The sequence below is a fragment of the Ammospiza nelsoni genome, chromosome 9 (assembly GCF_027579445.1).
Source record: "Ammospiza nelsoni isolate bAmmNel1 chromosome 9, bAmmNel1.pri, whole genome shotgun sequence".
NCBI lineage: Eukaryota > Metazoa > Chordata > Aves > Passeriformes > Passerellidae > Ammospiza > Ammospiza nelsoni.
The window spans coordinates 31,530,212-31,554,941 of record NC_080641.1 but is presented as its reverse complement, the minus strand read 5'-3'; the positions used below and the strand labels follow the sequence as shown (position 1 = coordinate 31,554,941).

Genomic DNA, 24,730 nt, shown 5'->3' with positions numbered 1-24,730 from the left:
TACTAGATGAGAATTGATAGTAATTAATACCTGTGTATTTACAGCATTTTCCAGGGTGCTAATTGCACGGGACCCATTTAAGCTGTTTGGCAGTGGGGAGGGCTCATACACTGGTTCTCATACACTGGTTTTAAGGTGTAGCTGGACTTGGATCTTGTGAAGGGAAGATGCTGGCAGTGGGACCATCAGCTTCACCTTCACTCCAAGCCAGGGATAGGGCCCACTCCATGGCAAAGCATCCCTAAATACCAGGATTGGGGTGAATCTCTACACCCATCCACATGGTGTGAAGCCCTGAAGTGCTGCAAAGCCCTTCCTGAGTCAGGAGAAGCACTTCCAGCAAGCCCAGCCTCACTTCCCACAATTTTCCCTTTCCAAACCTCCCCGTGCACACGCGTGTGCAAAACCTAATTGCATTTATTCTATTTTACACCTCCCGAGCTTATCCCCCCTCCCCTGCTCTCCACCCCCCCTTTAATTCGGTCGCTGTGAAATTTTTGCAGCCCTGCCAAGTTATTTCCTTGGGATATATTTAGAGAAAGCCAGCTCAGCAGAGCGCGCTGGGTGTTTGTGGAAGGATGTTTGTAAATGTTAGCAGGAACGCTGGCGGGCTGGCGGAGCAGATGTCCGCGAGATGCTACCAAGAGCCTTATTTACAAACTTGTAAATGACTGAAGGGGTTTCCTTCCCGGGGATAAGGGGGACGCCGACTTAAGAGATTAAAATCCTATTGTTTCATGGCCGGAGCTGCTGTCTCAGATTATCCTTTACAAGGGAGGGGAAAAAGAAAACCAACAAAAAAACCGTATTAGCTTGAGACACCATTCAACTGTTGTGCCTTTTTTTTAATGATTTAGGGTTTTTTTAAAGGCTCAAGGAAAATATGGGGCTGGGGGTTGTTTCTTTCTCCATAAAGGAGAGGGGAAAAGTTGCCGAGCGTGGCTGCTGCTGACCAGGGTGTGTGCTGGAGCTTTGTGTGCCAGGCAGCTCACAGGTGATGGATTTAAAATAAGCACAAAAAGCTTGTGCTGTTGTAGAAGTATAATTAAGCTGAACTTGTGTGCACAGCGTGGTGTCCTATGGGAGCACAGCAATGGCTTTTGGGTGGTTTGGTGATACTGCTATGAGCCCCATTTAATCTGTTTTGGGGTTTTTTTTATATCTTGGGAATACACAAAGCTTCAACCCAGCGTTCTTTTACCTTCTCTTACCCTAAAATAAACCAAAGCTGGTTTGTTTTGTCTTCTGGAGCATCCAGCCAGGTGGAGAAAGCGGGATGGACTCTGGCATACCCTAACTGGTGAGCACAGTGTGTCCCAAAAACGCTGAGCCCACCTGAGAGGCTCTGCAGGCACCATGGTGTTGAGGTGGGTGCCACAGTGGGTGCCCGCTGCTGGCACATGGGTTGGCAGTCTCACTCTCAGAACCTGCAGCAGGCTGGTGTTGTATTTATTTTGGTGCACGTTGACAGAACACAGTCCCTGTGGAGGGGACTGATGGGGGACAGGATCTGAGGGCTGGGTCCAGAGGAAGCGGGCGGCGTGTCGTCCTCCCTGGCGTTAATCGGGTTACTCTGAGGTGTGGGAGGGTTCTATTATTAAATTTAAAACCTGGCTATATAAGATGAAGGCAGCTTTAACGAGATGAAAAGGCTTAACTGGAGTCCAATTAAATTCCGTATTACCTGTTTACGCAGCCTGCTTAAGTCCTGACCCGCACGCTGGTTTCTTCTTTAGGCTCCAAAGCCTGTGCTCTAGGCAAAAAAATAAAATCAAAGGAGACAGATACCAGATCACCAGCATGGCCTGAGCACCCCCGCATGCTCCTACCAGAGGCAGCTGCCCTCAAGCCTTGTGCTGCTCCCACAGTGGCTGCAAGGTGTGAGGTGCAGCCAAAATCCTCTGGTCCACTCTTCTGGAGAGGAGAGAGGGCAAAAACAGCTGGAGCTCAAAAAGGAAATACCCAGCCATCCTTAGTTTGGTTTTAGGTCTTTGCCATGAAGATACTTTTGCTTTCCCCATCTCACTGCTGGGTTGATGTGGGCAGTGCCTGGCCAAGCAGCCAGTGCTGGTGGTGCTTCTCACAAATGGAGCATCCTCTCTTTTCCCTTGCACCACTCTTGGCATGTTATTTTTATTAAAAATAAGTGTTTGGTGAAAGGCAGCATGGGATGCTGGGGCAAGCTGCTCTCCTGGAGTGTGTGGTGAGGACACCAGTTTGCATTTAATGGCAGAGTTACTACCACCAGTTGGAACCTGTTTTTCATAGATGGTTCATAGGAACCACTGCTGGTGTTGGTGAAGCTTGGCAGGTTTGGGTGGTGGTGAGCTGGGTCTTGGCTGTCATAATGGTGACACTGAGAGCCTTGCAGGAAGGGGTGCAGTGCCTTAGCCCACCTTCAGGCTGCTCTTCAAAGTCCACAAATTGCGGGGATGATGAGGAAGAATCCCTTGCAGCAGCCCCGTGTGTGGGCAACACATCCAGAAATCTCCCTGGCTTCCCAAACCCCCTCTCGTAGGGTGCTGCCTTTTATTACCCAGTTACCTAGGAGCTGGGGGCAAACAGGTTCTGGCAGTGAGGGTGATTTCATCCCACCTGCTCTGGTTTCATAACTGAGCCCCCAAACCCCGTTGGGCCCTCGCTGGTGCCTCCCGGCCGCGCTGAGGCCTAGTGCGCAGGGCGGGGGGCAGGAAACGGCTCGCCGCACCCTGCGCGCTGCAAACGCCCAGCACAGACCTCAGCCCTGCTGTAAAGAAAGTAAATAAATAAAAGCACCGGACCGCAGCTCCTCCCAGGACTGGGGGACAGCGGAGGTGAGCCGTGCTCCCGGCCTGGGAAAGCAGATTGGGGTGACATCAAAGTGTGGCAGGGATGCGCCAGCGGCTGTGGGGCAGCCATGCCGCTGCTTCTTGCCTGCTGCTCTTCAGCTCAGTTAATACAGCTGAATAACCTGGTTTCTCCTGGAGGATTAAGTTAAGAAAACAAGATGGTTTTAATAGCCCTTTTACATCCTGTGTAGATTGTAGCTGAAGACCCTAACCAGCTTTGTAGCCCAGCCAGACAGCGCATCTTCTCTTTTTTTCCCCGTTTTCTATAACCCGATGCCAGTGGTCCTGCACAAGTGGGCTCCTATCGATAATTCAAGTGCCCAGCTCCTGGCTGTGCTGTTTTGTCCGATTTCCATTGCCTCCTGACCTCCATCCTTCTTTATTTGCAAAGCTATACTCGCAGGCAGCGGTAATAAATCAATTAATGACTCTGATGAATCGTTTAATGGCTGACAAAATAACACTACAGTCAACAGCTTGGATCTCTACAGCAGTACCAGAAGATGCTGGTTGACTCAGGGTAGGGAGACGAAACAGAGACTGTTAGCTCAATTAGTGCAATTAGTGTGCGATTTAAAGGCTTAGACGGCATCTGCTGGCGTACCAGGCCGGTGTGTTAACTGAGAGCTTCGCTTTGGAAGCGAAACACGGTGATCCAGATTGTCATCATTCCACTGGCTTCCACCAAAAAAAGAGGGAAAAATACCGACGTGTGTGGCAGGGAATTAAAAATACATATGTGTGTTTGTGTATATAGCTATGCATGTGCGCCCCAGGAACGCATATATATATTGATTTCCAACATGGGAAAAATTTGCCATCTTACAAAAGGTAAATAAGCTGGCCTGCCAGCATTGCCAGAGATCTCCTGGCTCATTTCTGGCAGTGGTTTCCGTGTGTTTCAGTGGAAGGAAATTCAGGGTGTCACGTGCCAATGGTGACCTTTGTGTGGCTGATGTGCATCTAGTTCAGTTCCAGCTTGGATGTGGTGGCACAGCAGTTCCATGCCCATTTTCTGCCAGCTTCCATGGCAACTGCACATTGTCTGTACCTTCACCAGGGAGGTTCGATGGGTTTTAGATGTTCACCTAAGGAAAGAGCTTTGGAAAGCAAACTGCAACCAAGAGTCCCTAAAAAGAGATTCTGGAACAAAATGTTGAAAATAAACCATGTGGGAGGAGCTGTGTGGCCAAAAAAGCCCTGGAAATGGGTGCTGGAAAGCCCTTGGGTTTGTACACTGACCCTTAGGGTTTGGATGCTCACCCTTGAGGTTTGGAAAAGTTGTTCCTGCTGTCTTTTTTTGCCTTTTTTTCTTTCATTTCTGGCATGCCCAAGTGCTTTACAGAGCTGCTCCAGCCACAGCTGCGCTCCCATCGCTTCACCAGGGCTAAAGGTGCCTCAGTATTTACCTTAGCAGCGGTGATGGGGAGGGGAATAAAAAAAGAAATAAAATGTCACTTCGCAGCCTTGTAAATCATTCATCAAGGGCTGACCAATTTGGCTCTCATCCTACAATATGCTCAGGGTACTTGCGGGTTTTTAATTACCAAGTTCTGCCAAGCGCCACATGTGCGAGGAACTTTAAATTCCCGTTTACGCCGCAAAGGCATAGGTGAGGTTTCAGGGTGTTTAACACGGAAAAATACTCTGTGGTTTTGTGGAAAAATGGGCATTTGCTTCAAGATTTTCTTTGGCTTCTCTTCAGTTCTCCCTCTGCTCCCTGTTGCAGAAGGGAGGAGAAGAGCAGCGTCCTTTTCCCCCCAGATCCCCAAATCCACATTCCTCCTCACTTCCCACCACTTTGGGATCCATTTCGCTTTGGGAGATTCCCCAAGCAAAGGATTATAGTGTGCTGGAAATCTCTTGAAACCATAAAATATCACCTTGGCAGCTTTATTGCAGCGCTTGCCGCCTTGGGAGAGAAGCGTTTTGCGTGATAGAGGGTTTAATAAAGGAAATTCCAAATGGGCTCGCTGCAGTTTGGGGCTCAGTCTTATATATTTTTGCATTAAGAACCGTCATCTGCTTTGCAGAGAAACTGCAATATGTTCATGGCCTTGGATTAAGATTTGGTTTTACTTTTATAGCTGACCCACTTGGGGGGATGGAGGGAGGGGGAGAAGTGGGTTCACTCCCTCTCCCATCTATTTTTGCTGCCGTCTGATGTATAAAAAGAGCCTGGAATGGGCAGGCTTATTTTTCCTGCCAGGACTTTTTTTTTTTTTTTTTTTTTTTTATTAAATGTAAAAACACTCAGATCTGGCCTTTGCTGCTGGTGCCTGGCTGTTCAGGATGCCTTGTTCAGGGGCAGGGGAGGGAGTGTGGCGTGGGGTGTTCCTGGGGGTGCAGGACCCTGTAGCCTCAGGGGGAATTGGTTATTTCATTAAGGGAGGCTCTTACTGGGGAATCAGCCTCCACTGTTGTCTGTGACACTTGCAGCTCTGAGATGCTGGGGTAGGAGAACCAACCCCTCATCTGGCGTGGTCCTGGCCTTCATCCCACATCCTGCACGCCAGCTCCTGCTGAAGAGGATGGTGAGGGGCACGAGGGATGCCCTGGGAAGGCACCAGGCAATGATTAGTCTGGTGCTCCCCTGCCTCTGCAAGGCTTTCTGGTCAGGAATAGCAGGATTGCCAACCAAACATGGGGATCCCATCTTGGCAATCCTTAGTCCTTAGTGATAATCCTTAATTTTGCAGGCTGCCCTGACAGCCTGGCTTCCCCCTGTGCTCACATCTTGTGGTTGTTGCTGCATTGGAGCCAGGGCTGGCTCGGCTGCAGTTGGGACGTGGGGTTTGTTGGGTGAAACCAAGCCTGAGCAGGCTCACATGTACCCCATCTCCTCATTGGATTTCCTCAGTGGAAAGTTTTTCCACTATGGTTTTAGGTGGGTACATCCCTCATAAAAATTGGTGGAGGGAGTAGTTCAGTGGTCCAAATCCAATTAACACCACTTAGGGCACAAAGGGGTGCCTTTGTAACTGCCCTGTGACTGGAATGGGGTCACTTGGTGTTGGGCAAACTGGGATGCACTTGGATAGCACAGGTACTGCTCCTTTCTGACAGGAATGTGTCACCAGCAGTGGCTTTTGGAGAAAGATCTTTTTCTTATATTTTCCTTCAGAGTAGGAGCTTCCTATCACACTGATGCTTTCCCAGAAGTGAATAAATGCAAATAGGAATGCTGAGAGGCGTGAGTGGGGTGTCCAGGTACCCCATGTCTGTCCCTGTCCCTCCTTTTTGGGGCTGGTGACTCATTCTAGGGAGGCAGGAGGGGGAATGTGAATCCACAGGTTGAATGCAATGAATTTGGAAATTAATAATAAAGCCTTGAATTGCTGGTGAGGTCAGGGAAGCATAATTTTCAAAGGACAGGGCTAAACCAGCAAGCATGGTGGGGAGGTGGGAGGAGAAGCATTTTAAAGCTTTCAAACAGCTTCTGCCTAAAATTACACTTGGTGGATTAACAAGACTCAGTGCCTGGGTAAATGAACAAACAAACCCCAGAATCATCTCCAGGTTCTGTGTGGCCATCTCCTCGGTGGGCGAGTCACAGAGGCCGGTGTCCCTCCAGCTGCCAGCATCCTGCTCAGGGCTCTGGGGACACCAGGCAGATGGACTCAGTGGGATGTGGCAGGAGAGGTGGCATTTCTAACATGCTTTTGTCATAACTCTGACCATGTTTGCCCTGGTTTTGTTCCCCACAGAGTGCAGCTGCTGCCCCGAGTCCCGTGCTTGGAAACATTCCCCCGAATGACGGGATGCCCGGGGGCCCCATCCCGCCCGGGTTCTTCCAGGTAGGCTGTGCCTCCTCCTGCTGCTCCCTCCCCTCCAACCACGCACGTGTTTGCTTTTGCTCTGGGTGTCAGTGCTGTCCTGCCTGTGTTTTGTTGTTTTTTTTCCCCCAAGAGGATGCTAGGAAAGCAGCATGCCTGCACAGCTGACCTGTCTAGGAATAACTTGTGTTCTGCTGTCCTTCCACGTTTGCTTTCTATCTTTTATGGCCTTAAAGCAAATTCCTTTCTTGCTCGAAGAGGTTACTGTGTATTTACAACCAATGTTTTTTTTCCAAAGCTGCTTGGTTTGTGTTTGGGTTGGGATTGTATTTGTTCTCCAGTCCTAACAGACGTGTGTAATTGAAAACATTCTGGATTTTGATTCCTGAAACTTTTTCCCCCTCCTCTGGTTAACCACTTGATTTTTTCCAAATGCAATCACTGAATGCATTAACAAACCCTGGCTGCGGCTGCAGGCGGGAGTGGGCTCCAGCCAAATCCCTGAATGCCGGGGAGGCACCTTGTAAGCAAATACCCAGCAAAGTCCCCAAAGTCCCCTCGCTCCTTCCTTATCCCACAACAAGCTCTGGCAGAGGAGGGGGTAACATGTTTGGAGTGGTGCTGACAGACAGGATATCACCAAGCACAAAGAAAAGGAGTTTTCAAACCTTGAACCTTGAGGGTTTTTCCTCAAGCAGCAACATAAGCTTTCGGTGCTTTAAAACCCTCCTGCTTGAGGATGAAACACTTGTTCGTGTAAAAAATGGGATAAGAGTTGAAAGGAATATTTGTTTTGGCAAGCTGGGCTTTTTTTAATCTGGGCTTGTGATTTGTATATGGGAGAACTTCTCGGGCAGTAGACAGGCGAGCTCGATAAGGAGCTTGTGATTTATTGTGGCGATATCTGAGCCCGATATCAGCGATTACATTTGTGTGGGAAGGGGGAAGGAGGGTCCTGTCTTTTTTTTTTTTTTTTTTTTTTTTTTTTTTTTTTTTTTTTTTTTTTTTTTTTGAGAGAGAGAGAAAGAGAGATCCCATTTCCTGAACATGCTTCTGACAAAGTAAGAATATCTGATATTGGTGGGGAACCCTAAAACAGGCGAGCCTTGCAGCAGCGCTCGGGGCCGGGGGTGAAGCCAACGGCGGAGATGCGATCTCGCAGGTCAGAGCTGCTGCCAGCAATCCCAGTGCCAAGCTGCCGCTTCCAACAAATGTCTCTCCAAAACGTCCTGATCTCGCCCCGCAGTGAAGCTGACTGTCCTCTGGGGCTTCTGCTTCACGCCGAGCTGCGAGGGCTGCAAAACTGGCAGGAATTTAGGGCAAGGCGTCGAGAGGATGGGTTGGCTTTCCCAGAGTGGGAATGGTGAGGGAGAGGAGTCACATCTCTCCAGAGTTTTACTGTTCGTGCTGCCGTCTCGACTCTTCCTGTTGACAGCCTCCAAGCTGTCCCCCCTTCTTTCCTCTGTGCCCTCCTGTAGCACTTCTGCACTGAGGGTCTGATTCAGGAGCAAACAGCCCATCTTAGCTCCCTGCCTCCCGTGCAGCTGGCACAGGAACCACTTGGGTAGGGGGTGGCTCAGAAACAGGAGTGGATCCTGAAACCCCAGACAATGTAATAACACCAAGACAGGTTATGCTGCCCATCCCCAGCACTGCCAGAAGGAAGAGAGGAAGGGTGCTGGTGCATATGGCTCACATGTGACATCTCAAGAGCCTGCCTTTCCTGAAAGCCCTCCAACATCTGGTTTCTCCTCCCAGCCCTCGGGATGGAAAGCAGAAGAAAAATCCCACCTTTTAACACAGTCTGAACATCGCCTCCATGAAAGGCTGTCTGATTTATTGCGGGTGCTGGGGCTCATTCCAGCTTCAGAGATGCTGGAGAGCAGTTCTTGCAGAGATGGGCTGGAGGCTCACTGTCGAGCCAGTCACAGCTTGGGGGTAATTTCCTATCTGTAGGAGATTAAAGTGCCTAAATTCAGAGGGCGAAAACAAAAAGGTCACAGAAGATAGAAAGGACTTCTCCCCAACCCTTGGTATGCCAGCCTTGGGAGTGAGGGAGGTGGTGCCACCTCAGCCAGTGCCATCCTCGTGCCAGGAGAGGGCTCAAGGGTTTTCAGCATCTTGTTCTTCTGCACCAGGGACCTGCAAGGGATATCCCCAAGGGTAGCAGGCATGGCGTGGGCAGATAGTTTTTGAGAGGATTTAGAGAGCCTGATCATGTCCAGGCATGGTGGGGAGTCACACAGGGAGCTGAGGAATGAGTCACCAGCAAAGCTCAGGTAGCAGAAACTTTGCAATGCATGAACCCCCCCCAGCCCTGCATGTGAAGATGTCCACCACAGGCAAAGGGAAAACATTGATATGGACCATTCCTGCGACTCTGCAGCCCAAACACAAGTGAGTGAGCTTGGAGGAGAAGGAGTGCTCCAGGAAAGGGAGAAGCAAGGAGGACTCCAGGCTGCAGCCCCATCCATAACCACTGCCTTGCAGTGAGATTCCCTTCCCAGTGCCAGGGCTCAGCAGTGCCCTTCAGGTCAGGGGCCAAGGGAAGCGCAGCCTGCAGAATCTCCCAGAATGATGGGAGAGGCAGGCCCATGGCACTCCTGGGTTGCTGGGGCATTTCATGGTGCCAGCCAACAGCACAGCATCGGCTGCGCTCCGCACAAAAGGTTGGCTGGATTGACAGCCAGCATGGGTAGATGCTTTTATTTAAATCTCTCTCTTTGTCCCGTTGAGATGAGCAAACAAACCCTCTGCTCATCCTCCTAAAGGTCATCAGAGGCGTTCCTGCTTTTGTTTTGAAAGCTGGACTGATGCCGGGATGCAGATCCCTCGCAAGAGGGATGGGGGGATGCCAGGGAAATACAGGAAGGAAAACAAAAAATTGAAAGCAATTAATGCCACACCTTTACACCACTAAACAACCGGGGGGGAGGCCGAGTCAGCAGCCCCCCCAGGCATGGCTGCTGTCCCCAGGCAGAGTGCCTGTACCCTGCGCTGATGAAATGGAAAGTTGACCATAAATCAATGTCGGCGCTGTGTTAGCTATGCATCAGCGGCTCGGCGCCGAGATGCACCAAAACAAAGCACGGCTGCTCCGTGTTCCCACACTGCCCCCTAATGCAGACAGACCTCGGGAGCTGGGGAGCACGGGGGCTACAGAGCCCGGGAGGCTCCCCCCACACATCCCCTGCCCTCCCCAGCTCTCCTCCCCACGTCCTGGAGACTTCCCCCTCTGGGTGAGGTAGCCTGTGGCATGAGGATGGTGAAACCAGGGACAATAGGAAGGGTCCATGTTGTCCTGCTCCCTCCTTGGATGCCACCATTTTCCCCCTGCTGTCCTGATGTCTCAGTGGAATTTCCCACTGCTCATCGGGTGCCGTCAGCTCCGGCCAGCCGCTTTCATAAAACCAGGCTGCTCTTCCCAAAATCCTGGGATAGAACTTGGTACCAGCCTGCACCGGGCAGGGTTTGAGGGAAGGTAGCCTACAAAGTGGAGGAAAGGAAAAGCAAGCATCAGAGAAAGTTTTTTTTCTGGAAGTTTAGTAGGATGCCCGAGGCTTTTGTACCGAGCGTCTGGAGCATATGGTGGGATTTGCAGTCAACTTTCTCTCGGGTGCTCCAGCCAGATGGAGGTGACTGTTCTTGGCTCTGGCTGACACGGGTTTGTTTCCTGAAGAGCTTGTGTTAAACATATTCCTTAAAACCAGGCTTGTGCAGTTGGGAGCCCCAGCTGCAGGCGAGGCAGAGCTCCTGCCCACGGCTGCCTTTCTGTGTCTGCGGGGGGAGCTTGGCCCGCCTCGCCTCGCCTCGCCTTGCCTTGCCGCCTTGCCTTGCCTTGCCTAACCTCGCCGTGCTTTGCCTTGCCTTGCTTTGCCTTGCCTTGCCTTGTCTAACCTCTCCTGGCCTCACTTGTCTCGGGAAGGTCCTCACCCAGCAGCACAGGCTGGAAGTCAACCGGGGTCTTTCTCTTTGAGGGCAACCGGAGCATCTCTCCTAAAGCCTCCTTCAGAGAAAGCTCTCTTTTTTTTCCCTCGTCAACTTGCAAAACATCTCTCTCCTTCAGTAGAAATAAATCTCCTCTCCAATAAACCCAGGCATGGCTTTAATTAATACCCATCTAATTTATTTTAGTGTTTTCTAACGTCAAAACTGGCAGGCAGGGGCAGGTATTTTAAACACAAGATGCCTCCCTATTGCTAACTCGAAACCATCGGTGTCTCGTGGCAGTGATGCTTTGCCTTCTCGTACCATCCTGCCTTGTTCTGCCACCCCCAGAGGTGCTTGAAAATGTTTTTAAATAGCAAAACTCCCCCATTAGCTGAAAGTATGTAGCCCATAAAACATGATCCATTTGTGGTGAATTACGCTGGAAACATAAATTGACACACACAGAGCTATGATCGCTCGTGCCATTTTCCATCTTTAATATTTTACAAGAAGTTTGAGGAGTCGAGCTCATGAAAGACAGAGTGGAAATAACCTGATCTCCTGGAAACTCCCTGTAGGAAGCAGCTGTGGCAGCAAACTTCGTCTGTCCGACGGACCAGGTTGGGCTTTTAAAGTCCCTGGAGTGCAGAGGGGAGAAAGAAACGAAGCAGAGAGGAGGTTGGGGCACTGACAGCTGTTGGAAACAGTTTCCTCTAACACCCTTTTAGCTGTTGAGGTTCTTTTTTGGGGTTTTTTGAGACAGCTACAGGAAGATGAAGAATAACCCCACACAAAGAGTGTCCAGTTTTGGGGAGAAAAAGGAAAAACTTGAGAGATGATGGGGTTTCTGTGGCTGGGGAGAGTGCTGGAGATGAGAGTGAAGCAGCTGCAGAACAGGTCCTGCTCCCCCAGCATGGTGTGTCAGAAGGAGCTGTGCCGCAGGGATGGATGGAGGGATGTGGAGGAAGCAGGACAGCATGTGTTCAGCCTCCTCCTTTAACAGGAGTACTTAATAACTGCTAAACACACTTTTTTTTTAAGAAAAAAGGGATGTTCTGTTGGTTGGAGCCCACATGTTGTCTCTGCAAAACACTTGTCCCAAGCGCCGTGATCCGTGGGGATCATCTGCTGCTCCCTGTGCAAAAACCCAACCACTCCAGCAGGCGTTCCCAGCCCTGCACGGGTCCCAGCCCTGAAACATCTGCAAGTATTTATGGAGATAACAGCGTGCAGAGGGACTGACTGCCTTTCTGGCAGAGCAGGGCAGCCCTGCCGAGGGGGCCGCGGCGGCCACAGCTTGGAGCGAACATTTTGGATGCTGCCGCATAGAAAAAGCAAGAAAAGAAGGAGAAATAAAAAAGCAGCTTTCAGCTCCTCCCTGCCTGCCAAAATGTTTGCACAAGCTGGGCGTCACCTTATGCAGAAGTGTCCTCTGGGAGTGGTACCACATGGGATAATGCAAGGGCTGGGATGCTGCGGCGCCGAGCCTGGAGCTTCCCGGGAGCAGCCTTGGTGTTGGGGCAGGAGCTCACTACAGAGAATGCACTCAGCAGCACAAACAATGAGTGTTCTCCGGGTCCAGCTGCCACAGGGGATTTTTCTCTGGTGGAAATGCTGCCGTGTCCCACAGATGCTTTTTCTCCAATAGTCAAACAGTGTTTGCTCTCCAGCTCGAAATGCAGACCCCAAGCATTACCTTCAGGCCCAGCCAGGGTGCCTTCAGGTGGCCATGTCCCCTGTGTGTTTGGTACCTGTTCACCCCACACCCTCACCTGCTGTGGGATACGGGGGGAAGGACATCAGTACCTGGACAGCAATGACCCCCTCCTGCAGCACAGGGCAGGCATCATGGAGGACACTGGCTCTTGCATTGAGGTTTGGCCTCTGCCAGCCCTGGTTTTTACCTTCCACTTGATTTCATCACTCATTCACCTCTTCTGATCTTCCCTACCCCAAATCCTGCAGCTGAGATATGTAGGAAGGGCTTTGGGGGTGGCCAGACCTTACTGGGGGATGGTGGGAGGTGTCTGCTGCCCCTGCTGCCCTTTGCATTCACAGACAGAGTTAGCAGCTCAGAAGCAAAAATAAGTCAACTTCCATGCCTGGAGAGGACTTCTGCTAAAGGAGGTTGATGCTGCAGTTGGACCTCAGAGGTTTGTCTTCTCCTCTCTGGTGGGACATGGATGGAGAAGGCAGTGGGGAGGGCTGTCTTGAGGTGCTGTGACCTCGTCCAGATGAGGCTGGGCAGGGGCTGGTTCCTTTTGGCACCTGGAAGATAAATGGTGGTGTAAGTGGTGGGATTTCAGCGGCTGAAGCAGAGGAGCTGGCAGGAGGCTGTTGGTTTAAATCTGCTTGGCTCCATCTCACGACTGAACCATTCAAATAAAAAAAAATTTAAAAAAAAAAAAAGAAGAAGAAAAAACCCACCCTCTTACTTTATTTACATTGCACTCAAGTTTCCGCTGTACAAAAGATTTGCAGGTGCAAATATGTCCTGCCTTCATTAACTTCCCCTCCCTTTTTAATTTATGTGATTTCAATTTTCCTTCCCTGTACTGTTAATTAGGGGACCCTCTAATCAGTACCATTATCACAGTGGTATTCATGTTTAGGAAAGCTGCTAAACAAATGCTTGCAAAATTGCTAAATGGCTAATTAATGTCTGTTAATTAAGAAAATTGCTCATGGTAACAAACCATGCCATTGCTGGCAGCAGCTAGAAGGCGAACACTTGTTGAAATTAGTAACGAGGCAGGTAGAGAACATCTGCTCCGGCGCCGGTCCTGGAGCTGCTGTCGTTTCCCATCACCTACTGACAGAGCTCCTCTGCTTTCTCTACCAATTACACCTCCTTGGACTCAAAAAATGCTTTTTTTCTTTTTTTTTTTCTTTTTGTCTTTTTTTTCCCCTTTTTCCTCACGTTAACACGCACCGGTATATTTCTTGCACCGAGCTCGCGGTTTTTCCAAGCAAATTTTCGTTTTGTGCTTTTAAGGGAAATTTAAAAAAAAAAAAAAAAAATTAAAGTGGGCGTTCAAGCCCAAAATGTCAGCGACTGCTGCATTGCAGTCTTAAACCTGCACCAACTAATCTCTCCTTTTTTCCCCCAGACATCCTTTCTTTGCTCGCAAGCCATTTCACTGTCATCCTTAGGGAATGCACCTCGAGGAAGGATGTTGCATCCCTTCAGCGTGGCGGTGCAGCTCCGGCTGTGCCACCCAGACACTGCCCAGGTGTGAGCTGGGATGTGCTCCTCATCCTCTCTGCTCACTCCAGCACCTCCAGTGAACACAAACCCGGAGGTGTTTCCAACCTTTGGGATGAGAGAGGAAACAAATCATTTTTATTTTAAAATTTTTTTTAGGTTTTTTTTCCTTCTTCTTTTTTTTTTTTTTTTTTTTTCTTTTTTTTTGGTTTGGGGGTAGTTTTTCTCTTTCCCCCCAGCCTCTCTGGTCCTCTCCTGCATATTTTTTTCCCTCATTGCACACCCCTGAAAAGTGTTTCCCTGTGTGTTTATCATTGCAGACTTGGTTGAACCACTGGACCGTTTACTCTCAATGTGGTCACTGTATTTTGACAGATGTTCTGATTTTTAATATATATATTTTTTTTGCATATATCATTACTCATTGTTCAGCTGCAAATGAATAGAAACTCAATTTAAAAAAAAAAAAAAAAAATTAAAACCGGGAGAACTGACTCCCTGACTGAACAGGTCCACCTGTGAATCCTTTTTTTAGCTCTTTCTGCGCTTTCATGTGCTAATCTATAACCTCCTTCTACTGTCTGACCTCACAGGGACCGCCTGGGTCACAGCCCTCGCCACACGCACAGCCTCCACCCCACAATCCTAACAGCATGATGGGACCCCACAGTCAGGTAAAGACACTAGTGATGGGTAGGGCTGTGAACCGGGACGTGCGCTCGATTTACTCCTTTTTTTCCCCCTCTGGAAGCATGCTGGGCAGCGGGTACCCGCTCCCCAGGGAGCATCCCCCTGGGCACCCCAGCTCCAAAGCAAAATGTTGGTTTTTTTCCTTTTTTTTCTTTTTTTTTTTTTTTCTTCTTTCTTTTTTTCTTTTTTTTTTTTTTTTTTTTTTTTTGGTGGTTTTTGGATATGCAGTTGTCAATGGACTGAGAAGTCAGTCGTGGGTATCAGACTGTTTTACCTTCCCGAGGTAGCCTAAGAAATTTAACTTGATGTGGATTTTTAAGCTTCTGTTAGTAGCAGCAGTTGTAAAAAGAAGTAATGTTAAGCCTTTCTTCTTTTTTTTTTTCTTCAGTACTTAGCACTGGGTTTTTTTGTGTGTGCGTGTCTGTATGTGCTTATTTGCCACTTTTTTTTTAATATATCTCTATATATTTAAACTTGAACATTATCTAACACTCAGGGTTTACCATGCACTAATTTTAACAGCCTCACCTAGTATTGCCAATGTCAAACACGCTCTCAAACCATAAACCTACAGAGAAAAATGTCTAAAAAACGGACTCCAGACACCTTTCTTTTTTTTTTTTTTCCCTTTTGAAACATCACTTTTTTAAAAAGGATGTCTCCTTTAAAAAAAAAAATCAAAAAATAAAATAAAAAAACCAAAAGCAGTGTGTACAGGCTAACCAGAGTGTGTGGGGAGCGTGCTGCCTCCCCAGGGCTCAGCCCTGACCCCCTTTTGTGTCCCCACAGCCGTTCATGTCGCCGCGCTACGCCGGAGGTCCCCGGCCCCCCATCAGGATGGGCAACCAGGTACTGCACTCCCAGGATTCTGAATTTCCCAGGGGTAGCTGTTATTTGGGAAGGGGGATGAGGGCCAGGTGTCCTACAGATGCTCCTTGGGTTTGGGTGGCAAGCATCACCTCCTTGGTCACCCTTTTTTTTCTTAGTGCCGGATCACCAGGTGTCACTTAACGATGATGGTTTAATTTTATTGTGATGTTTGGGCCCATCCAGGGGGAATGTGCTGCTTTCCAGCCATGGTGTTCCCAGCAGGGCTGTGCCATGCTGCATGCTCGCTGCCTGGCTGGATTTTCCCTGCAATCGCAGAAAATTAAAGTGGTGGAGATAATCCTGCTGCTGGGCTGACCGAGTGTTTAGATCAGCGGCGGGGTCACGCGGGGCAGGTCACTGCTGAATTTTTTGGGTTGGGTTTATCCTCTTATCCCAGCTTATACAAGGGCAGTTTGTTTCTGGCTTTGTGGATGGAGGCTTCCACCCCACGCCCTGCCTGGGTGCATGTGTGGCCTTTGGTTAAGGAATTCCTCTCCTTCCCAATGATGCCATGCAGATCCATAGAGTAATGACCAAATTTGTCACTAAAGGGAAATTAAAGGAAACCTGCAATTCCTTTGAGCAGCAAAGGTGTCTGTTCAAAAATTATCATGGGAGCTTGTTTTTTTTTTTTTTGGCTATCAGCATGGTTCTTCTGTAGGTCTAATTAACAGAAAGAGCAGGACAGTCAGGAAGTAGGATGTACCAGCTTGCTCTGGGTTTGTGCTTGCTGGATTTGAGACTTGAATCTCTAGAATTTGCTAACTGATGCTGAGATGTAGCTGAGAAAAGCCCAGAAGGGGCTAATGGAGGACCCCCATGGCTGGAAGAGTCTTCCACCCAGGGCAGTGATGGATGATCTAACGAGGTATTAATTCACTGCACCTCCTCATGGGTCAGTTTTAACAGGACCCCATCCTGCAGTGGTTCTTGGCTTATCCCAGGCTCTGCTGCCGGTGAGCACAGTGAGCTGGGCAGGCAGGAGAGGCAGGGGGGACTGGTTTGAGGAGGCTGTTCCCACAGCAGGATCAAGCATCCAGGAGTGGGTAAAGTTAATTAGAAAGATTTAATTTTTTTCCCCCAGACACCACATAACAAACACATGTTTGTACCTAGGCAGAGCTCAGTGAGGTTATGGTCACATCCTGAGGGACAAGAGGAATAAGTAGGCAGGCAGGAAGGTCAGGCAGCAGAAGTGTAAATATCCACCTCTGCAACCCTCCTGGTTTATCTTCCTCCTGCTGCCAGCTTCCAGCCTGCAAAAAACTTGGGATTGGGCTGATTGTGCCTCGGCACAGCCGTGTGCACCCAGGGCCTGTGCTGTGCTCCAGCACGGGGATCCTCAATGTTGGCATCCAGCATAGCAAAGCTGTTTACAGCTTGCTTCCCTCAGGCAGACAAAATCTGCATTTTTCTTCCCCTTCATATGTTTGGAGTAGCCTTTGAAGCTTAAATAGCAGCATTGCCTGAGTCTAAGGTGAGTTTGGGGAGGGGGCCTTGCTCTGCTGCACATGGAGCATCTCCCTGCCACAGCCAGTGAATCACTGCCTGGTCTGGCCCTGGCGCTGTGTGTCACCAGGGTGCCATGCTGTTGGTCACCTTTCCCTGCTGGACTTGACACCTCTGTCCTGCTCAGCTTGGGTTTTCCCCTGTTTTCCTAAATACAGTAGCATTTGGGATGAGGGGAGGGGGAAACGCCTTGTTTGGGGTTTCGAGAGGGTTTGCAGAAGGATCAGGGAGGCAAAGACCTGGAGGCTGTAGCAGTGGGATGTGGGATGCAGGAGGATGCAGTGGGATGTGGGATGCAGCAGGATGCAGGGGGATGCAGGATTTATTTTTTAACCTTGCTTCCTTGCTTTCACAGCCCCCGGGTGCTGTTCCCGGTACACAGCCATTGCTGCCCAATTCGATGGATCCCACGCGACAGCAAGGTAAACCCAGCAGAGCAGGGTGAAGCGCCGGTGCTCTTAATTAGCTGTTAATTCAGGACCCAGAGTGGCTGTGGTGCCGTGTAACACCCCTGCTTTCCTCCCACCAGGGCACCCCAACATGGGCGGCCCCATGCAAAGGATGAATCCTCCGCGAGGGATGGGCCCCATGGGTCCCGGTCCGCAGGTAAGCCCGGAGCCAGAGCACATCCCACAAACCATGGAACAACCTCCTGGGGCTCGGAGTTTCCCCCCACACCCTGTCCCCCCATTAGTGTTAATGTGTTTTACATTAGTCTTGCATCTGGAAATCCCTCCTTTTAACAGGAGTGAGGTCTTCAGAGCTCATTAAGGGTATTAGAGCCTCCCTCCTGCCCTTCTGTCAGAGGGGATGGCACTTAGCTCCGAGCTGGAGCAGCCTTTGAGTGCATTACACTGCCTGCTTGGGAAACAGTTAAAACCCTAACTGCAGGAAAGGGGAGGGAGACTTGCATTTGAAATTAATAAATAAAAAGAAATGGCAAAGATCCCTTTAGCAAAGGGAATAAGGCTTTCCCCTGCGAGGTTCCTCTCCACCTGCCCTTCTTGCTGCCTGCTTGAGCTCCGTATTTCAGAAAAGGGGAGTAAACTTGAAATTAAGGAGATCTGGGTTAATATATGCTGTCGTTCCATTGATTCACTTCATGGAGTGGCTTGTTGTTGACTCACTCCTGTTTGTTCCTTCTACGAGACTTCAAAACCAGATTACCATATTTTGGTTGGAGGTTTATCCTCTCTGCATCGTCGCCTACGTGGAGTTTGTAGCGCGAGGATCAGAGTCTGTCAGGAGAGGAGCGGGCGTGCTGGAGTTTTGTTTTGTTTTTCCCCTGGAGACTGTTGAGATAAGTGAATGTTTTGTAAAGAGGGAGTTGTGTCATGTCTTTAGCACCAACCTGAGGATGCTGCTCGGGGGTGCTCAGCCACGTCCAGGCGCACCTGAATCCATCCTCGGGCAGGGCACAAAAAAACCTGCGCGAGCATCGTTTCACAGGCAAGCCCTCCCATAGCGCTGCTGCGGTGCTTGAAATCCTCCTTTCCTGGAGGATTACACCCAAAAGGAAAAAAAAAACAAAGGCATTTGCAAGGGTGGCCTGCGCCAAGGCGAGCGGCGGCGGCTTGCCCGGGGGAGGCTGCTTCCCACTTGCAGAGCTCGCCGCGAAACTTGGAAGCGCGGAGCGCGCGCTGAGCGCCGCGTGGGATGGCGGCGGCTCCGGGAGCCGGCAGGAGTTGTGAAATGTTCAGAGCTTTATTTTTGACTCCTCCATTCCCTGTGTATGTACATTAGGGAGAGGTTTTTTGAGAGGCAGCCTTTCCGTGGAGAAGTGCTGGGCTTCCCAATCTGGCACCCGCAGGCGCTGCCTGCCTGCAGCCATCCAGGAATCGGCGTCTGCGCAGGCAGCCACCAAAAATACCGACCCAGACCCCGCAGCCCCTCGCACCTTGTGTGCCCTGGGCTTGTTTTCCTTTAAGCTTTGCATTGGGACCTTCCTAAATCCTTCTCAGACCATTCCAGAGGGCTTCAGAACATCCAGCCAGGACATCCTGGAGTCCTGACAGCAGCTCCTTATTACACAGCAGTGATGAATCATCCCTTTCAGCTGATTGCCGCTGCCTTTTTCCCTTTAGAAATCCCATTTGTAGCTCTGCAGAAGCCAGGACAGGGTTTGCCAGCACCAATATGAGGAGGGTTTGTAGCTCTCTGGGTTTTGGTGGTGCCTTGCCCAGGTCTCCCAGCACAGCTGCGTTCCCTCCTCACCCTCCCTGAGCATCTTTCAGCTGGCTTCGTTTTCAGGCCTTTCAGCTCCAATTAAAAACGCTGAGCCCTTTTTTTTTTTAAACAAGGGGCTTGATGCTGCTATTCAGTGTAAATGTCTGAAATTTCTATCAGTTGGGGACTTGCTGGTAATTTGTTTGGGGAAAGCCCTTTTCTGCCTCTTCAAAACAAACTTTGGTGATGCCTTCAGCAGTGCACCGTGCACTGGTAAATCCAGGTAAAAATTGGCAATACTAAGTATTGTACTTAAAATCAAGTTTGAGGCACTCCAAGGGGCTGTGGTGTAGGAAGTGGCCAGCCATCCCTCCTCCTGCTGTAGCAGTTTTTTGTTTAAATGGCAGAAACACAGTCCAAAAAGATGCATTACAGAAGAGAAGGGAGGTGGGAGGGGAAGAGTGGCAACGCGACCTAAATCTGGCTGCACGTCGCCTGGAGGGCACACGGAGCACAGCACAGACCAAATGGAGCGCAGCATTCGGGGGATTCCTCTTCCTCCACTGCCTTGGGCTTGGCTTTGTACTGGAGCTGGTTTTAGGAGATGAGGGATGCAGATCTGAGGCTCCCAGTCCCAGCTGGAGGCTAAGCCAGGGAGGAATAAGGCAGGAGAGGGGGCCCAGGGGGCTGCCTGCCCTCGCCTGCTCCAGGGGATGGAGCAGAGAGCTGGGGAGCAACAGAAAAACAACAAGCCTGGCTTGGTGTTCCCTACTCCAGCAGTCATCCAGGGAGCAAGGAGTGCTCCATCTCGGGGGGAGCTCATGCAGCCCTTCCTCATCCTTACACTGCAGCAGGAACCTTCCGAGTGGTGCCTTTTCTCCTCCTCCTGCCCCTGTTTTCTCCTGCACAAAGGGAAAAATCCAAAAGGCTGTTGCTGGCGCTGGGGGCTGTGCACAGAGCTGGGAGGGGGATGTTTTCCCTCCACAGAGAGCAGGGAGGGGGAACTTTGGGGCTCAGCCTGGCTCCCATCCATATTCAGCTGCCTGGGGTTTTTTTATAAACACAATTGCTTCTTATGTTCATCGTCATTAATTTTTTTTTAAAGCTCATTTTTGCACACAGACCCGCTTGTTTTTTGTTTGTTTATTGGCTTTTTTCCCCCTTTCTCTTGTCTCTGGTGTCCTGCCCGTTATGGTAGACTGACCCTTGGTTATCGTTGCAGAACTACGGCAGCGGCATGAGACCTCCACCCAACTCCCTAGGTCCTGGCATGCCTGGAATTAACATGTAAGGCAATCCCCACTCTGGGAGGTTTCACCACGGGCTCGGGAGTGTCTGCAGAAAAGCACAAGGTTTATTTTTTCCCCTGTTTAATTTTGTCCCCAGGGGGCCGGGCGCTGGCAGACCGTGGCCGAACCCCAGCAGTGCTAACTCAGTGAGTATCTTGGGCTGGTTGGGAAATGTCCTGCAAATGGGATCATTCCCCATTAGCTGAGCCCTGCTAATGAGAGGAGAGGTTCCCCAGCCTCTTGCTTAGGCTGCTGGGACTCCCATCCTGGCCAGGCTGTGCCCTGATGGGATCCAGCCCATGGCTGAACCTGTCCCTCTTGTCCCTACAGATCCCATACTCTTCTTCATCGCCTGGTACATACGTGGTGAGTCCTCCTCTCCTGCCCCTGCTGTCTGTCTTCTTGTCAGGAGTTCATGTGGTCTGGGGGGAGTCAGTGCCATGGGAGGTGGCTGGGCTGGGTTTGGGGTTGGGAGTTGGGGAAGGTGTTTGAAGACATGAGAAGGTGGGCAGTGCTCATGTTTGCACATCTGACCCCAGCTTTGTTTCCACAGGGTCCCCCCGGCGGCGGTGGCCCTCCAGGGACACCCATCATGCCCAGCCCTGCAGGTACGAGCCCTCTGAGACCCCTCTCTGTCCAGGGCCATGCCTGCCCTGTTGGTAATGACCAATTTTTGTGGCTTTTGGCTTTCTGGCAAGTGAGTAGCATGGGCTTCTTGACTTTGGGATTGCATTTGGGGATGTTCCTACAGGCCCCTGTGGATTTGGATGCTGGGGGGCTCAGGAAGGTGAGGAATTACCACCCTACCCTTCCCAGCCAGGAGTTGAATTCTTTTTCACAGTTGAATTTCTGTGATTAAAAACTTTGTGGATCTTCATTAAATACAAATTAACCAGAAAATGGTGGTAGTTAGAGGGAATTTTGGGTGATAAAATACAAAAGAATGAGTTCAAGTGGCATGAGTTTGTTTTAATTAAGAAATGAATTAATCACCCGACTTACTGGGCTTCACTGTTCCACAGATTCAACAAATTCAAGTGACAACATCTACACAATGATTAATCCAGTACCGCCCGCAGGCAGTCGATCGAATGTAAGTCTGCTTTCTAATAATTTACATATCAGATACCATAACAAATCATAATTAACTTCATCAGTTGAGAGTAAAGCAGTTTAATTGATTTCAGTCATTTGTTACAAAACAGAAATAAAACAAACCATCAAAAAGCGATTAACTCTTGGGCGACTTTGTTAATTTTTTATGCTTATTAAGAGAGCAGCAGTCCTGCTGCTCCGGCCAAGGTGCTGGGTTTTGTGGGATGTGGGCAACCTTAAATCCTGTGGAATTCTGGTTGGAATGCTGTGCTGCAGCTCTGGGTCCAAATTTTGTAGGTGAACCCAGAGGACCATGAGCCCCACAGCCTGGGGTGGGTGATACAGCCCCATGTTGTGCCAGGGAATGTTTAGATTGGATATTAGAAACTTTTTGTCATTGAAGGGGTTGCCAAGCATTGGAATGTGCTGCCCAGGGCAGTGGTGGAGTCACCATCTCTGGAAGTGTCCAAGGAATGTGTGGCTCTGGCACTTCAGGGTGTGGTTTAGTGGGTGCTGAGTTGACTGTTGGACTTGGTGATCTCAAAGGACTTCTGAAGCCTCAGCAATTCAGTGATTCTGCCATACCTCCCTCGTTGCCCTGCTGCAGAGGGATGGCTGGCGCAGGGACAGTCCCCAGGAGCCACTGTGGCAGCTGCTTGGGGTCGTTCTGTGGCTGATTTTGGGTTTGTCCCCTTTTCCTTGCGCAGTTCCCGATGGGCCCCGGCTCTGACGGCCCCATGGGCGGCATGGGCGGGATGGAGCCCCATCACATGAACGGATCATTAGGTGAGCCTTGGTGTCCTCCATCCATCCCCTGGGGACACTGGCAGAGTGTCCTGTGTGCCTGTTCCCATCCTGGGCTCAGCCCCCAGCTGGCACCCGTGCTCAAAGCAGAGCCTTTGGGTGGAAGGCAGCGGGGCTGTGGGGGGCACAGGGCTGTGGCTGCAGGCCCAGTAAGGCTCTTCTCCTTTCTCTCCCCTCTCTGCAGGGTCAGGAGACATAGATGGACTTCCGAAAGTAAGTGGGGTTGGTTGCAGGGCGGGTTTGTGGGCTCAGTCCTTCCCTCAGCACTGGGGTGCTGCTGTGACCCCGATGGATGGGGACACAGGGAATGTGACCACGGCATTGTCCTGCCCCTGTGGCGTTTTGGGGGGTTGTGGGGACCTGCTCACCACCTCCTCTCCATTTCCCACAGAATTCTCCAAACAACATAAGTGGCATTAGCAATCCCCCGGGCACTCCAAGAGACGACGGGGAGCTGGGAGGCAACTTTCTCCATTCCTTCCAAAATGACAATGTGAGTGAGTGAGTGAGTGAGTGAGTGAGTGAGTGAGTGAGTGAGTGAGTGCCTGCATGGGGATGGCGGGCCAGTCCCCAGATGCCCCAGCACTGGGATGGGTGGGCTTGGCACAGTGGGGGCCTTTTGGGCTTGGGTTGTGCCGTGTGGGAGCTGCTGCAGGACAGAAGGGTGGGCAGGGGGAGATGAGGCAGTGGGTGGAATTTCGGGGTCTGTGGTGGGATGGGTGCACAGGTGGAGAGGAGCTGCTGCAGGGGTGGCTGTGCTGGTCTGGCCCGTTGGAGGCTCCGTGGGTGGCTGCAGACATGCCTCCTGTTCTCCCTCTATTAGCAGCATATACACATGTGCATGTTAATTATTTGTTTCAAATTGCATCTCGCCCCATACTGTTCTGCTGATTTTCTTCCCGGAAAAGCAAGTTACAGCTCAGATTAGGGCCCTGATAAATTGGAGTCTCCAGCATATCCTCTCTTCCTGGTTTATTAGATCCAATTAGGTTGCTGTGCAGTTGTCACCAGCCTCCTTTTGCATCCCTCCCTTGGCTGTCCGGGGCTGTGACCCGCCTGGTTTCTCACCGTGGCTCTGTCTCTCTTGCAGTATTCCCCCAGCATGACGATGAGTGTGTGATTTCCCTCCCCCTCCTCCTCTCCAGGATCAAGAGAGTCAGCTGCCGTTCGGAGGATCTCAACGAATTATGCAAGAAGAAGAAGAAGAAGAAGCTAGGTGTATGGGCAGGGACACGCGTGGCGGGGGCCAAAACCCCAGGTTTAGTTTCATGCAATAAAAAGGCTGAACTTTTTATTCCATAAAACATGAAGGACAAAACTTAAAATATTTCAAGACATGACAAGACCCTTCTTTGTGCAGAAGGGTTTATATATGTACATGACACTTCTTTTTGGAAACAAACGGAAGCCTCTAGCACCCAACTCCGATCTCTTTGCTTTGTTCTTTTAAATAAAGACAGAAACCGAACCTGTTGTATGTTTGTGCCGTGCGACACCAGGAAGCTAGTCTAGATATGAAATCATGTTGTCTCTGTTGTAGTCATTTTTTTAAATAAACTGGACAGTTTACAATGGTGGTTTTCGTTCAGAAGGCTTGTTTTTCTTTTTTTTTCTTTTTTTTTTTTCCTTTTGGTTTTGGGGTTTTTTTTTCCCGTGTATTTTTTGGGTTTGTTTTTTTTTTTTTTGTTCGTTTGCAGCACAACGCTTCCTCCTCCAGTTAACAAGATCTGCTTTGGGGAAGAGACTCCAGCACCTCGTTATAAACTTGTTAATATAACAGGTGACCCCTTCCAGGATCACATCCTCCAATGAATCGTGATCTTGCTCTCTGTGACTGTGGCATGCACTGTGTTAGTCTTTCCCCCTCCTCTGAGTACAAGAAGAAATCTCTTGTCCCTCCCTTCCCCAGAATCCTTCAGCTGGTTCACTGCAAAAATAGATTTTTTTTTAAAATAACTTTTTTTTTTTTTTTAAATCCACCAGAAAAAAAAAGAAAAAAAAAGGGTTAATCTGACCTGGGACTTTGAAACTGTGATCTCCAGCTAACTTTGGGATTTTCTGGGGGTTTTATTTGCTTTGGGGGTATTTTGCGGGGGGATTTCTTTTCTTTAGAGATGTGCTCTTGTCAGGATTTCACTTATCTATGATTTGGAACTGGATGGAGATATTTTTTAAGGAATTCTTGTTGTTAAAATGTAACCTTGCTATTCTGTAGGCTCGCTCTGTAATAAGAAAATAAAAATTAATGGCAAGCATCGAAGGCCCTTCCTTCTGGTGGGAGAGGAAGGGACGAGCCAAGGCGGCGGGTTGGGATCTCTGTACATGACACTACCCTGTAGTTTGGTCTTGGTTTTTTCTCCAGCTCCCATTTCTGCTCCATGTATATCATATTCTGTAAAATATTCTTCTCTCCCTTGGATTTGACCTTTGTGCGGATTATTGAAAGCATTGTATCTTGTTTCAGTGTTTTTTCTTACCTTGTAGTCTGGTTCGAAAATTACCGAGAGGGGAAAAAAAAAAAAAATTATTATACATTGTAGTTTGTGTACGATATTTGTTGATAATGTT

At 49.7% G+C, this 24,730-nt stretch overlaps 1 protein-coding gene across 2 annotated transcripts in view; it reads left to right on the top strand.

Annotated features, from left to right (window-relative positions):
• Positions 1-23,738, top strand: part of SSBP3 (single stranded DNA binding protein 3) — a 54,469-nt gene extending 30,731 nt beyond the window's left edge. The window contains exons 5-18 of one of the 2 annotated variants that reach the window (XM_059477962.1): positions 6,536-6,625; positions 14,333-14,413; positions 15,219-15,278; positions 17,164-17,230; positions 17,338-17,414; positions 20,197-20,261; positions 20,361-20,409; positions 20,594-20,629; positions 20,817-20,871; positions 21,286-21,356; positions 22,066-22,144; positions 22,347-22,375; positions 22,554-22,655; positions 23,253-23,738. In XM_059477962.1, coding sequence (XP_059333945.1) covers positions 6,536-6,625; positions 14,333-14,413; positions 15,219-15,278; positions 17,164-17,230; positions 17,338-17,414; positions 20,197-20,261; positions 20,361-20,409; positions 20,594-20,629; positions 20,817-20,871; positions 21,286-21,356; positions 22,066-22,144; positions 22,347-22,375; positions 22,554-22,655; positions 23,253-23,282 — 891 coding nt within the window. In that variant the 3' untranslated portion in view covers positions 23,283-23,738. The remainder of the gene's footprint in view (positions 1-6,535; positions 6,626-14,332; positions 14,414-15,218; positions 15,279-17,163; positions 17,231-17,337; positions 17,415-20,196; positions 20,262-20,360; positions 20,410-20,593; positions 20,630-20,816; positions 20,872-21,285; positions 21,357-22,065; positions 22,145-22,346; positions 22,376-22,553; positions 22,656-23,252) is intronic. The other variant, XM_059477963.1, reaches the window with a different exon arrangement.
• Positions 23,739-24,730: the final 992 nt, after the last annotated feature.